This window comes from Aegilops tauschii, chromosome 5, assembly GCF_002575655.3.
Source record: "Aegilops tauschii subsp. strangulata cultivar AL8/78 chromosome 5, Aet v6.0, whole genome shotgun sequence".
In the NCBI taxonomy this organism is placed as follows: Eukaryota; Viridiplantae; Streptophyta; class Magnoliopsida; order Poales; family Poaceae; genus Aegilops; species Aegilops tauschii.
In genome coordinates this window covers 291446628-291458086 of record NC_053039.3, presented here as the reverse complement: position 1 = coordinate 291458086, position 11459 = coordinate 291446628, and the positions used below count along the sequence as shown (strand labels likewise).

Below are 11459 nucleotides of genomic sequence, written 5' to 3'. Positions count from 1 at the left end.
TATGTTACTCCCCACTATAGAGGTAGTAACATGGGCATGTTACTAGTCTATGTTACTACCCATTGTGGCTAGTCTAACTAGCTATGTTACTACATGCATCTTTTTCTTCATTTATTGCTTGCCACATCATCTATTTTATTTAAATATATGTGATGTTATTATCTACTGTATGTTACTCCATTATGAGTAGTCTAAGGAAGGACAGATGCGACAATGCAACTAACCAGCCTGTCCTTCCTTTTCCCCAGCGACTCAACGCGGAACGTGCTTGGGAACTGGGAAGTCTTCTTCCACGCCACGCGTCCCCACGGCGACGGAAATCCCACTTGCCTCGCCTCGCCGCCGTAACAAACAAATCTTTCCTCTTTTCTTCTTCCTCCTGCTCCCGGTCTGCCCGCCGCTAACCCCTACGAGCAAGCAATCCCGCCAGCCCCAAAGACACACCACCCCCCCAGGCCTCCAGATCGGAGCTGGCGAGTCCCGGAACCTACCACACCTGCTGTCCCGAGTGAGGCGGCCGGGCTGGGGGTTGGTCGCTTCCTGGCTGGCCACCACCCACGACCAGTTCTTGATCCCGGACTGCTTCAAGCGGGCCGGGTCTGGTCGTTTCTTGGGTTGAACTGATTGGTTGCTGCTGACTTGGTTGATCTCCTCTTCTTCCATTGCTGCTTCGTCGTGTCGGCTGGCCATTGCAGACAAGGTGTTTGTTTGGCGGCAGCGGGCGCTGCTGAGCTAGGTTGCTCGCTGGCTTCTTCATTGGTGCTCGGAGGTAAGCCAGGTAGGTAGATCTGCTCGGACGCACGGCCATTCGACAGTTGCTGTATCAAAGCTAGATAGACAGGCAGATCTTGAGAGACGCCGTTCAGTGTTCTGCCGCTCGGGCGGACCTTGTTGATTCGTAGCTCTCAAGCTTTACCATGTTGAGAAATCCCTGCTGAGTGTGGATAAACTTCACATAGGAGGTTTCTGAGGCTGAACCAATCGCTTTTGACTTGTGAGGGCTGAGGATCAGTAATTAATCAAATCATGTGGAGACCGTTCAGGCAGCTCATGCCCAAAGAGCATTCCGGGCCTTCTGGCGGCCTCGAGGGCCGAACCATCGATGTCGGCAATGTGAAGGTGCACGTCCGGGAAGCCATTGCCGAGGGTGGGTTCTCGTGCGTGTACCTCGCCCGGGACCTGACCAACCCGGCGAAGCAGTACGCGCTCAAGCACGTCATTGTCCAGGACAAGGAGTTGCTGGACCTGGTGCAGAAGGAGATCACGGTGATGAGGGCGCTTAAGGGGCACCCGAACGTGGTCACGCTTGTTGCGCACGCCATACTGGATACGGGCCGTGGGAGGGAGGCACTTCTGCTGATGGAGTTCTGCGAGAGATCGCTGGTTTCTGCCTTGGACGCTAGAGGTACTGCAGGGTTCTATGATGAGGAGCAGGTTGCTCTCATCTTCCGGGATGTTTGCAATGCGGTCTTCGCGATGCACTGCCAGACACCACCTGTTGCTCACAGGTCTGCCTTTCATATCCCAACCTATGGAATTGCTGTGTGAAATGTCTACGGCAAGCAGTTCTCTGTCGTTGGTGCTTTTGCAATGAACGTTCTGCATGTAACTCCATTGCTTTGTCGGATAGAGTTAGTCCCATGACAAGCAGCAGGAAATCATGTGCTAGTCACTCCATCTTATCTTGAGCATATCTTTTCATCTGTATCAGAATACTGTATTGCTTTCTGATGTACATCGTTAAAAGCTAAATTATCAGGACACAAGTATGTCAATAACATCGACCATGTGGCAGCTTTAGTTTTGCATAATTCTACTCTGTTTCATATAGCTTTGCTCTTAGTCTTGGTTGTGTTGCTTCATCTAGTGCGTTATAAACTCCAGTTGGCTGTAGATTGCAATTGAATAATTCATTATTACATGTTATTCTTTTAACATTGTCAGTCTGATCCTTCAAGAAATTGCTACGTTCATTATAGAGGCATCACAGCAAATCTATTCTATGTGCAGGGATCTAAAGGCTGAAAATGTGCTTCTTGGTGCTGACGGGGCTTGGAAATTATGTGATTTTGGTAGTGTATCAACAAACCATAAGTGCTTTGATAAACCAGAGGAGAGGGGCATTGAAGAAGATGTCATCAGAAAGCATACAACTCCTGCTTACAGGGCTCCTGAGGTTTGATTGAATCAACCTATTATGAGCTCTTTCTCAATTCTTTCACATATATACTTAATATAAGCTTGTTTACTGATTGCAGATGTGGGACTTGTACAGGAGGGAGGTTATTAGTGAGAAAGTAGATATATGGGTATACCATCTTTGCAGCCATTACACTATTTTTTTTGTTTCCTGTATCACCTATCTTGTTCTTTGAACTGGTGTTTTACTTTGTTGTATCTGATTAACTCTTAATAACTGCATAAACTAAGGTGGTATTGATTTTTTTAGGCTCTTGGATGTCTCATGTATAGAATCTGCTACTTAAAATCAGCTTTTGATGGAGAATCAAAGCTTCAGATCCTCAATGGGAACTATCGTATCCCTGAATTACCGAAGTACTGTTCTTCCATTACAAGTCTGATCGAAGAGATGCTTCAGTCCTCTCCAGATGCCAGACCAGACATTACACAGGCAAGGGCTTTGCTTGATTGGCCATTCACTTCCATGAATTTAGGTTGGATTATGGCCGAATTAGCCTTCCATTTCTCTAATATTGATGCATGTACTGTTATAGGTATGGTTTCGTGTTAATGAGTTACTTCCTTTGGAGCTGCAAAAGGATTTACCTGATGGATCCCCATCTGGATCAGCGTTTGAACTGCAAACTACTGAAGATGAAGGTTTGGCTTCTGCTATTTTGCCCTTTTTAAGAATTGAAGCCGCTGCTGTGAGCATGGTTTCTTATTTGCATGTTACTTCTTAGGTTTATGTGTAGAAAGATTAGTAAATGTAAAAAATACATGCAAAAGCTTACCTACTAGATAAAGGCAATTGGATGCAATATATTTCATGAGATTCGGTTGTATGGAACATGAACATTTGGTTCAGTAATATGATAATTAAAACTGAAAATACATATGATTTAATGCATTGTATAGTTGATTTTTTTTATTGAATATAAGTGTAGGTATCATAATAGAAAGAAAATTTCCATGCATGGTTGCGTGTTAAGGTGGGCCTTCTCCCATGCATGGTTGCATGCTGAGGTGGCATGTTTGCATGTGAAGAGAAATAGATTAGTGGGGATCACCTATTTAGTTATATATTCCCTCCGTTCACTATTATAAGACGTTTTGGATGTTTCAATATGGACTACATACGGATTGACATGAGTGAACAAACACACTAAAACGTGTCTATGTACATCCGATTCAGAAAAAAGTTAGAACATCTTATAATAGTGAACGGAGGGAGTAGGACGCAAGGATAACAAGGAAAAACCATTTTTTTAGATAGTGCAAGAATGACATGGAAAAGCCATTTTGTTATAGTAGTTCATCAGATCTTTCTTCTCTAGGTCTCAGTGATTTTGGTTCCATATGAGAACAATTTCATCTGCTATATTTATTTCGTAATGAAAACAATGTATTTCAGGACCCTCTTCATCATGGTCAAGAGACAATGTGAGAAATACACCTCCGAAAGGTCCTTCCAGTTTGAGGTCACAAGTTCCTGTTGAGAGTAAGGGTTCTGTAGGTGCATTTTGGTCAACTCAACATGCACAAGAACTAGCTTTTGCAGATGACAAGGGGTCAGTTCTAGATCAAGAGCCCATATATGATGGCATAACAAAGCAACCTCAGGCAAAGAACCAGAACACGACACGGAATGCATACAGACAGTCTCTTTCTGCTTCTGTTGATAGTTCTCCTGGGGATTTTGAAATAAGGTTTTCTCCAAATGGTTCAGAATATGGACTAGAGAAAACCCAAAACACTAAACCAGATAACAAAACCAGTGCACAGACTGCCACTTTTAGCTCCTTTGTGGCAGACTTTGATAATGTTAAGGTGAGCTCAGAGGACAATGCCGGCAGTTTAAACACGACAAGTAAATTGAAAGAACAACAGCTGGAGGCTGAAGTAACTTTACTCAAGGAGCAATTGAAGATAGCAAACTTGGAGAAGGAAGAAATTTCACTGAAGTTTGATAGATTGTCAGCCATTTGCTCCTCTCAGAGGCGGGAGATACAGGAACTTAAACAAGCTCTAGCCACAGCTTCTGCACCAGCGCCAGTTAAGGAGTTGAAAGAAAATTTGAAGGCTGAATTCTCCCCACCCAGCACAAGCCTTGACACTCCGGTATGATTACTCCTACATCTCTAACTTATCTTCTCACTGTACTTAATAATATCTAGATTAACTGGCTAGAGGGAAAAAATCGTAACAGATATACATAAGTCGAACCATATAGTTTTAAGTTTTAACCTGTAATGAATTAATGATCTAGCCCGGTGTTTCCAATTCCATAGCTAAATTACCCATTACCGCAAACAATCTGAACCCTTAGCTGATACAGTAATGTATTACTTTTCACAGCCAAGGGAGAAGATTGCAGGAACCCCACCAGAGCTCCGGCAAGGTCTATTTACATCAAGTCCAGGGACACCAAGCCCGGATCCCAAGCCATGGTCCGCTTTTCCTGAAGAGCCGAAAGCTCAAGCAGCTGTAAAAAGTGCCCGCCCGAGGTCGGTCCGAACTCTAAGGGCATCGCAAAGCAACAAAGCCGGCTCGCTTAGTCAGTCAAAAACAAACTCTGGTGCCGACCCCTTTGCCTTCGGTCAAGATAGCTTTAAGGCTGTACCTTCTGGCACCGTGCCTTCTGAGATGTCAAATTTGGGGAATGCTTCTCAGTCCCTCAACACTCTGAAGGCTGAAGTGGAGAAAGATGCACCCTACCAACCAGCTGGATGGACTGGGTTTTAATGTGCTATCGCTAATAAGGATATTTGGTATCTGATGAGACTATACTCCTATAGAATTACGGAAATATGGTCCATCCACTGTATCATAATCATATAAATTGTGTGGTGTTGAGAGGGAGCAAAATGAGCCCAACCTAGGAGTGCCAGAATTGACGTAGGTACGTTCGCCAATGCTTTTGTACAAGTTTATTTGGTACTGAAATTTAGTGACATGTATGTTGGAACTTGCAAATGTTTCACTGAAACCTGTAACTTGCCAGATAATAGAAATACTAAAGGAGAATTTTCTTTTTCTTTTGTTAAATTTTTTGGTGTTACATCTATAATATTCATATAATTAGATCTGGACACATGTGACATGGTATAGGATGTAGCACTATCAATGTTTAGACACAGCATGTACACATACCAAGGTAATACATTGTTATCTTTCGAGACTTTTGAATAATTATTGTACAGTAATATGCAATGTCGAGAATACTGTTCTATTTTGGGGTCAACACATACATCTTGCAAGCATGAGAATCCATCTTTTTCGTCAGGTTTCCTTGCACTGATGGTGTAACCTCATCCTGCAAGCACAAAAAATCATACGCAGAAAAAGGGGGATGAAGAACAGTTTTGTATGCAAATCAGAGAATGTTTTGTGGTTTTAACCAGGAGGCTCGTATGATTAGACAAAGTGCTTACTGTCCACAGATCATGAGCATCTACAACAGCTGATTGGTTTAGACCAATGTTGCTCCAACTAGCAGTAATAGATGCTTCATCAGGCCCTCTGTTCCACAGCACAAGAGCAACTCTCCCTCGACTTAAGCGACCAGCCCAAACCTAAGCCCAAGTAAATCAAGTATAGATGAATTATACTAAGTGTCGAACATAACATGGTACTATGATTTTTGCCTACCACATGATACTATAAATAAAAAAGCTTATGTTATATTCCTTTTACTTACTTCTAGTTCTCCATCTTGTTGCACTTTGCGCCCTTGTACCCCAAGTTTGTCTAATGATGAATCGGTAAAGCTTAGTACCATCTTTAAATTTTCACATGACCATTTTGGAGAAATGACTCTACCTTGATTAACTGCAATGACATTCTGATTGCTGATGATGTCCTTGGTTTCAGGGGTCATTGAGCTGACATCGCAGCCAAGTATCAGAGGAGCCTAGTTGAATCCAAATCAACAACATAATCTTGTGAAAATTCTTGCCTAACAATGCTGTTCTGTTGGTTTACTTCTTTTTTTATCTCTCATGCAATGAAAGTCACTTATCATTACCTTGACTAGAGCCCATATGCTGAAATGAGAACGGTACTCTTCTATTGTCATCCCCCCGTTTCCTACTTCCAGCATGTCTGGGTCTGAAGCAGAAACATTCAAAGAGATCACTGTGAATTGTCATCACAAGCATAATTTTTTTTTTGTTGGGAACAAACCCCAGATCCTACATCCGTCTTCCTACACACTTGCATGATCAAATTTTATCATAGGCCTACAGAGACTAACCATTCCATCCACCAGGCCCTGCATAAGGTGCCCACTTGTCGTTCTTGTCAGCGTTGTCCGTCATGCTGCACAATTTGCCGTGGTATTCAGGATAGGAATTAGAATCTCCATCTAAACTTTGCAGAAGTTTGGAAGGGGCAGTAAAAGTTCTCCAGGATGTAAACTTCTTCACCTTTCCCATGTGTTCTTGATGTCTTCTGTTGTCCTCCAGCTGTTTGCAAAGCTGCCTGCCCATGTCGCTGGATCATCCACACCCCTGCACATCATTGTTGTTTTTTCTCAAACAGATGAATGAAATTCGAACCCTCCCTTTTGGTCAGTTGAAAAGCAAGAATCAGTTACCATTCGCAAAGGGAGAAGAAAACGTCCCTTCCAGAATTCATAAGGGCTTCACTCATCCTGTTATATCTGCATTTTTGTTGTGAATATGTCAAAAATATTTGAATTCGGATAAAATGTGACAAGCTTCTAAGTTCTGTAATTGTAAAGGTTACCTTGTTAGTGGGCTGATGTTCTGGTTGTTGCAGTTGTCATACTTCAAGTAGTCAATCCCCTTGTAACACAACAATTTAGAAAAATCAGTTTTTCTCCTCCTTTGGAACCCCTACCCTACGAGGAAAACCAGTTTTGACATGTGTAAGTTTTAGATGATCTAATGAACATTTTAATTGGTTTACCCAAGCTGCCAAAGTTCTCGCATCTTGGTCTTCGTATCCTAGCGAACCGGGCTGCAGCCTGCTGCAAGTTCGCAGTCTGAAAAGAGAGAGTGGTGTGATTTAAGCAAGGGAGAGGTCCATGTGGACTGGGGTACTGGTCACGTCTCACGTGTTCCCAGTCTTATCAGAAACATTTTGACTGGCTAATTTTTTGCGAGTTCTCTATAAAGCGCATACCCTGCATCGCCGTAGACTCCGAGTTTGAGCCCTTTCCCATGCACATAATCTGCTAAGGCCCTCATTCCTGATGGAAATGTTGTTCCATTTGCAGCTAGATTGCCCTGTAAAATAACAGTCGTTCTTTTTAACGACTGAACGAAACCTATGAAAATACGTCGTTCTAACATTGCAGCTGAAAAGCTTATGCTGGTTTCACATGATTGAGGATCAATAATGGATTTTAAAATTTGTTTTGTTCTTTCTATCTACACACATATCATCTCTTCTATTAACATGTACTACTAGTCACCTGGGAGTCTCTGTCATGAGATGCCCAACAGTCGTCTGCAGTTTCAAAACAAACATATCCACTGTGAATATTGCAGGCCTCATTTCCAAACATGAAGAGTTGAAAAGGGCGAAAACCAAAGAGAGCGAGAAACGCGAAGCGATTACCTAAGTTGACATACTCATACCCCAGTTTCGCAAGACCAGTATCCACCATGGCATCAGCTGCACAAACACAAGGTGATTTTTTTTTTTGCAGCAATGCAAGGTTTGATTTTCCTGGCTAAGAGAGCAAGGGAGCACCATCCTTACCTATTTTTCGGATTATCACCTCGTCTATCTTGCAGCCGAAGTGGTTCCAGCTATTCCACCTGAATACACCGTGCTGTCAGTTCAGCAAGACTTGATTGTTGGAAATATTTCATGGAGAAGCAGATAGAAACCAGTTCTCCCTGTTCGGTTTAGAAGGGCTTGAAGAGGATCCGGGCCTTCTTTGGTTCATAGGGTTGGAATATAATAGGAATGTGAAACTTGTAGAAATTGAGATGTCGTGTATTTTAAATCCTATATGAATAGGAATAGGAAGATAGATGTCTGTTGGTTCACATCATAGGATTTGTTTTCATTGAGTCTAGGGTAATGTTTATTTTCCTGAGATGTGCAGGATGGTAACAATTCCTCCGTAGAAATATGATTCTATTCTTACAAACCAAAGGACTATAAAAGATTTTTTTTCCTTTTGAAAATCCTTTCCTGTAAAATTCCTACAAAAAAAATTCCAAACCAAAGGAGGCCTGAAGGGGGTTGAGGGGGAACAAGTCCTAAAGGCAAGAGCAGAGCATATCATTTTTTGGGACTACTGCAGGAAGAGACTTAATCAAACGAAAATGTTTCCCTGGCGAATGTTCGCTTTAGGGGGGGGGGGGGGGACAAACGAACCATCTTTGCTATAGCAGTTTTAGTTGTAAAACGAGAATATCTTGTGAAGAAAATGCCATATCTCCCCACTTCATCAACTAAAAGTGCCATTGAATTGTTTGCATGTGCCGCCTCCCCCAGCGAACGTTCGTCAGAGGGTCCTAATCAAATCAGTACTTAACCACACGGACCAGATTCCGAAAAAGAGAGGATCATCATAAAAAGGACGCAGCATTTTTATGGAAGTTTACAACCAAAACCGACTGAATAAAGTAAAGAGGTGACAGATCCATTACCCCATCTGGGGAGTCCGGCCAAGGCGATTCTTCTGGGCCGCCGCCGGCGATGTCGAGGACAGCAGGAGGAAGAAGAAGGGGAGCAAGGGTGCCGCCGCTCTGGCCATGGCAGAGGATCCTTTCACTGTCCCTGTGCGCGCGTGTGAGTGTGATGTGACTCGGTCTTGCGAGTGATCCGCTTATATGCATCTCATCTCCACGCATCCTGGGTGAGGTCGTTGTAACGACAAGACCAGAGCCTGGGATCTCACGGTGGCGGTGCCACCCGGCTGATTACCAATTCCTTCATGCAGCTGTGTGCAGAACCAGTATAATTTGAAATGGTCATCTGAGAATCGTGTTTGGACTGCTGTGGGTGAGCCATCCAGAAACAACCACGTTGGACCTACTGGCACGTCTCTACTTCACTCCGAGAGAAATGCGGGGAGACGGGGGCGCGCCGATAACTTTGGTCACCTGAGAATCATGTGTTGCTTCGGAGCCATAAAAAAGACTGAGGAGTTTGACCACCGACCTGGGAGATGGTTAAAATACATTAGGTATCTCCAACGTTGACTCTTAAACCATCCACATCCGTCTCGAGCGCATGGTTCGGACGTTCTTTTGCCATCCAACATAGCCCTGCATCCGTCCGTGAATGGGTCCGGACGTCTGTTTTCCCGCAAATCAGAGGGGGCTTTGCGGCCCTGACACACCCGGCCCACCCAAAATCCTCTCCATGTTTTTTCTTCAACGGATGCGCCGCATTCATGCCGGCCCAGAGCTGCAGTGGTCGGCATTAATGCCACCAGACATGCGTGGCCGCTTCAATGCGGACGTGTTGTCTCAAGAAACCAACTCTGGCCATTGTGTCGCATTGAAGCAGGCTGACCGCCCTCCGCTGGCCTAGCCGCGCCTATATAATCTGTTCTCCAGCGACGTCCACATCCACATCTTTGCGCTCATTCGCTTCTTCAAACTCCTCGTCTTCTCCCCATCCAAACCATGCCTAAGTTGTCGTTCTCCTTGCCGGCAGGCGGTGACAACGGCTCTGGATCTTCCTTGGATCTTTATGCCGTCGCCATCGCTCTCCGGGGCCCTCGGGCTCTTCGGCCACCAGCTCTTTCGGCAAGGAGGAGATCGCCATCTCCTCTGACGACAACGAGGACCAGTGTCGTCGCAGAAGCAGAAGCAACCGCACCTCCTCTCGAAGGTCGTGGTGACGAACAGGAAGTTCGTCCGTTAGATCGAGCTGCCGATGGAGAAGTTGCTCCGGGAACTTGGTTAGACACCGCCCTTGATGTCGCGTGCCATCAAGGAAGAGTCACACCCCCCTGACAACCGCGTCAAGTAGGAGTTGGCGTCCCCTCTCCGCCATCTCAAGGAGGAGCCGATATCCCCACCACGTAATTGTGGCGTCTAAATCGGGCGTCGCGTGAAGGAGGATCTGGTGTCGTTGCGGCACAGCCGGTACGGCCGGATCAACGGGCTGCCCCCCTGGTAACTGGCACGGGTAGGTCATCAAGGAGGAGCTGCCGCCCGCGATCACGACGGCACGCAGGTAGGTCGTCAAGGAGGAGTTTGCCACCCGCGATCACGAAGGCACGTAGGCGCATCCTCCACTACCTCGGTAGCTGCAACTTTGATGTCTACTACACAACCTTCTTCTTGTAGACGTTGTTGGGCCTCCAAGTGTAGAGGTTTGTAGGATAGTAGCAAATTTCCCTCAAGTGGATGACCTAAGATTTATCAATCCGTGGGAGGCGTAGGATGAAGATGCTCTCTCTCAAACAACCCTGCAACCAAATAACAAAGAGTCTCTTGTGTCCCCAACACACCCAATACAATGGTAAATTGTATAGGTGCACTAGTTCGGCGAAGAGATGGTGATACAAGTGCAATATGGATGGTAGATATAGGTTTTTGTAATCTGAAAATATAAAAACAGCAAGGTAAATAATGATAAAAGTGAGCGTAAACGGTATTGCAATGCGTTGAAACAAGGCCTAGGGTTCATACTTTCACTAGTGCAAGTTCTCTCAACAATAATAACATAATTGGATCATATAACTATCCCTCAACATGCAACAAAGAGTCACTAATAGCGGAGAACAAACGAAGAGATTATGGTAGGGTACGAAACCACCTCAAAGTTATCCTTTCTGATTGATCTATTCAAGAGTCCGTAGTAAAATAACACGAAGTTATTCTTTCCGTTCGATCTATCATAGAGTTCGTACTAGAATAACACCTTAAGACACAAATCAACCAAAACCCTAATGTCACCTAAATACTCCAATGTCACCTCAAGTATCCGTGGGTATGATTATACGATATGCATCACACAATCTCAGATTCATCTATTCAACCAACACAAAAAACTTCAAAGAGTGCCCCAAAGTTTCTACCGGAGAGTCAAGACGAAAACGTGTGCCAACCCCTATGCATAAGTTCAACTGAACCCGCAAGTTGATCACCAAAACATACATCAAGTGAATCACGTGATATCCCATTGTCACCACAGATAAGCACATGCAAGACATACATCAAGTGTTCTCAAATCCTTAAAGACTCAATCCGATAAGATAACTTCAAAGGGAAAACTCAATCCATTACAAGAGAGTAGAGGGGGAGAAACATCATAAGATCCAACTATAATAGCAAAGC

General features: G+C 44.3%; 2 protein-coding genes across 18 annotated transcripts; one reads left to right on the top strand and one right to left on the bottom strand.

Moving 5' to 3' along the window:
* Window positions 1–254: 254 nt before the first annotated feature.
* Window positions 255–8345, top strand: LOC109731827 (uncharacterized). Of its 11 annotated transcripts, none has more exons than XR_005757154.3 (10): window positions 255–1508; window positions 2011–2176; window positions 2259–2309; window positions 2450–2632; window positions 2736–2841; window positions 3596–4302; window positions 4540–5083; window positions 5468–5812; window positions 7698–7839; window positions 7947–8345. XR_005757154.3 is itself a non-coding variant. In XM_073500245.1 (8 exons), the coding sequence occupies exons 2-8, from the start codon at window positions 1027–1029 to the stop codon at window positions 4924–4926; spliced, it is 2082 nt and encodes a 693-aa protein (XP_073356346.1). In that variant the 5' UTR covers window positions 286–778; window positions 960–1026; the 3' UTR covers window positions 4927–5229. The 11 variants fall into 11 exon arrangements, 1 of the variants encoding a protein (XP_073356346.1); XR_012184691.1 differs by having other exon boundaries at window positions 6055–7839; XR_012184695.1 differs by lacking the exon at window positions 5468–5812 and having other exon boundaries at window positions 272–778; window positions 960–1508.
* LOC109731828 (alpha-galactosidase) lies at window positions 5293–9080 on the bottom strand. Of its 7 annotated transcripts, XM_020291003.4 has the most exons (15): window positions 8814–9080; window positions 7912–7970; window positions 7768–7824; window positions 7622–7656; window positions 7330–7433; window positions 7114–7189; window positions 6931–6989; window positions 6779–6844; window positions 6609–6692; window positions 6437–6501; window positions 6209–6291; window positions 6004–6094; window positions 5882–5931; window positions 5616–5756; window positions 5293–5497 (listed from the first exon to the last, which is right to left on the bottom strand). In XM_020291003.4, exons 1-15 carry the CDS (start codon window positions 8918–8920, stop codon window positions 5411–5413), a joined length of 1164 nt encoding a protein of 387 aa, XP_020146592.1. In that variant the 5' UTR covers window positions 8921–9080; the 3' UTR covers window positions 5293–5410. The 7 variants fall into 7 exon arrangements, with proteins under 7 accessions (XP_020146592.1, XP_040245980.1, XP_040245978.1 ...); XM_040390046.3 differs by having other exon boundaries at window positions 7622–7824; window positions 8814–9042; XM_040390048.3 differs by lacking the exon at window positions 5293–5497 and having other exon boundaries at window positions 5514–5756; window positions 8814–8997.
* Window positions 9081–11459: the final 2379 nt, after the last annotated feature.

Excerpts from the sequence above, each read along its gene's own strand:
- LOC109731827 (XM_073500245.1), top strand. The coding sequence starts at position 1,027 with ATGTGGAGACCGTTCAGGCAGCTCATGCCCAAAGAGCATTCCGGGCCT. Across the intron at positions 2,177-2,258 it reads CTGCTTACAGGGCTCCTGAG|ATGTGGGACTTGTACAGGAG; the intron begins GTTTGATTGAAT and ends TACTGATTGCAG. Across the intron at positions 2,842-3,595 it reads GCAAACTACTGAAGATGAAG|GACCCTCTTCATCATGGTCA; the intron begins GTTTGGCTTCTG and ends AATGTATTTCAG.
- LOC109731828 (XM_040390043.3), bottom strand. The coding sequence starts at position 8,920 with ATGGCCAGAGCGGCGGCACCCTTGCTCCCCTTCTTCTTCCTCCTGCTG. Across the intron at positions 6,845-6,930 it reads AACATCAGCCCACTAACAAG|ATATAACAGGATGAGTGAAG; the intron begins GTAACCTTTACA and ends ACAAAAATGCAG. Across the intron at positions 6,693-6,778 it reads TTCTTCTCCCTTTGCGAATG|GGGTGTGGATGATCCAGCGA; the intron begins GTAACTGATTCT and ends AATGATGTGCAG.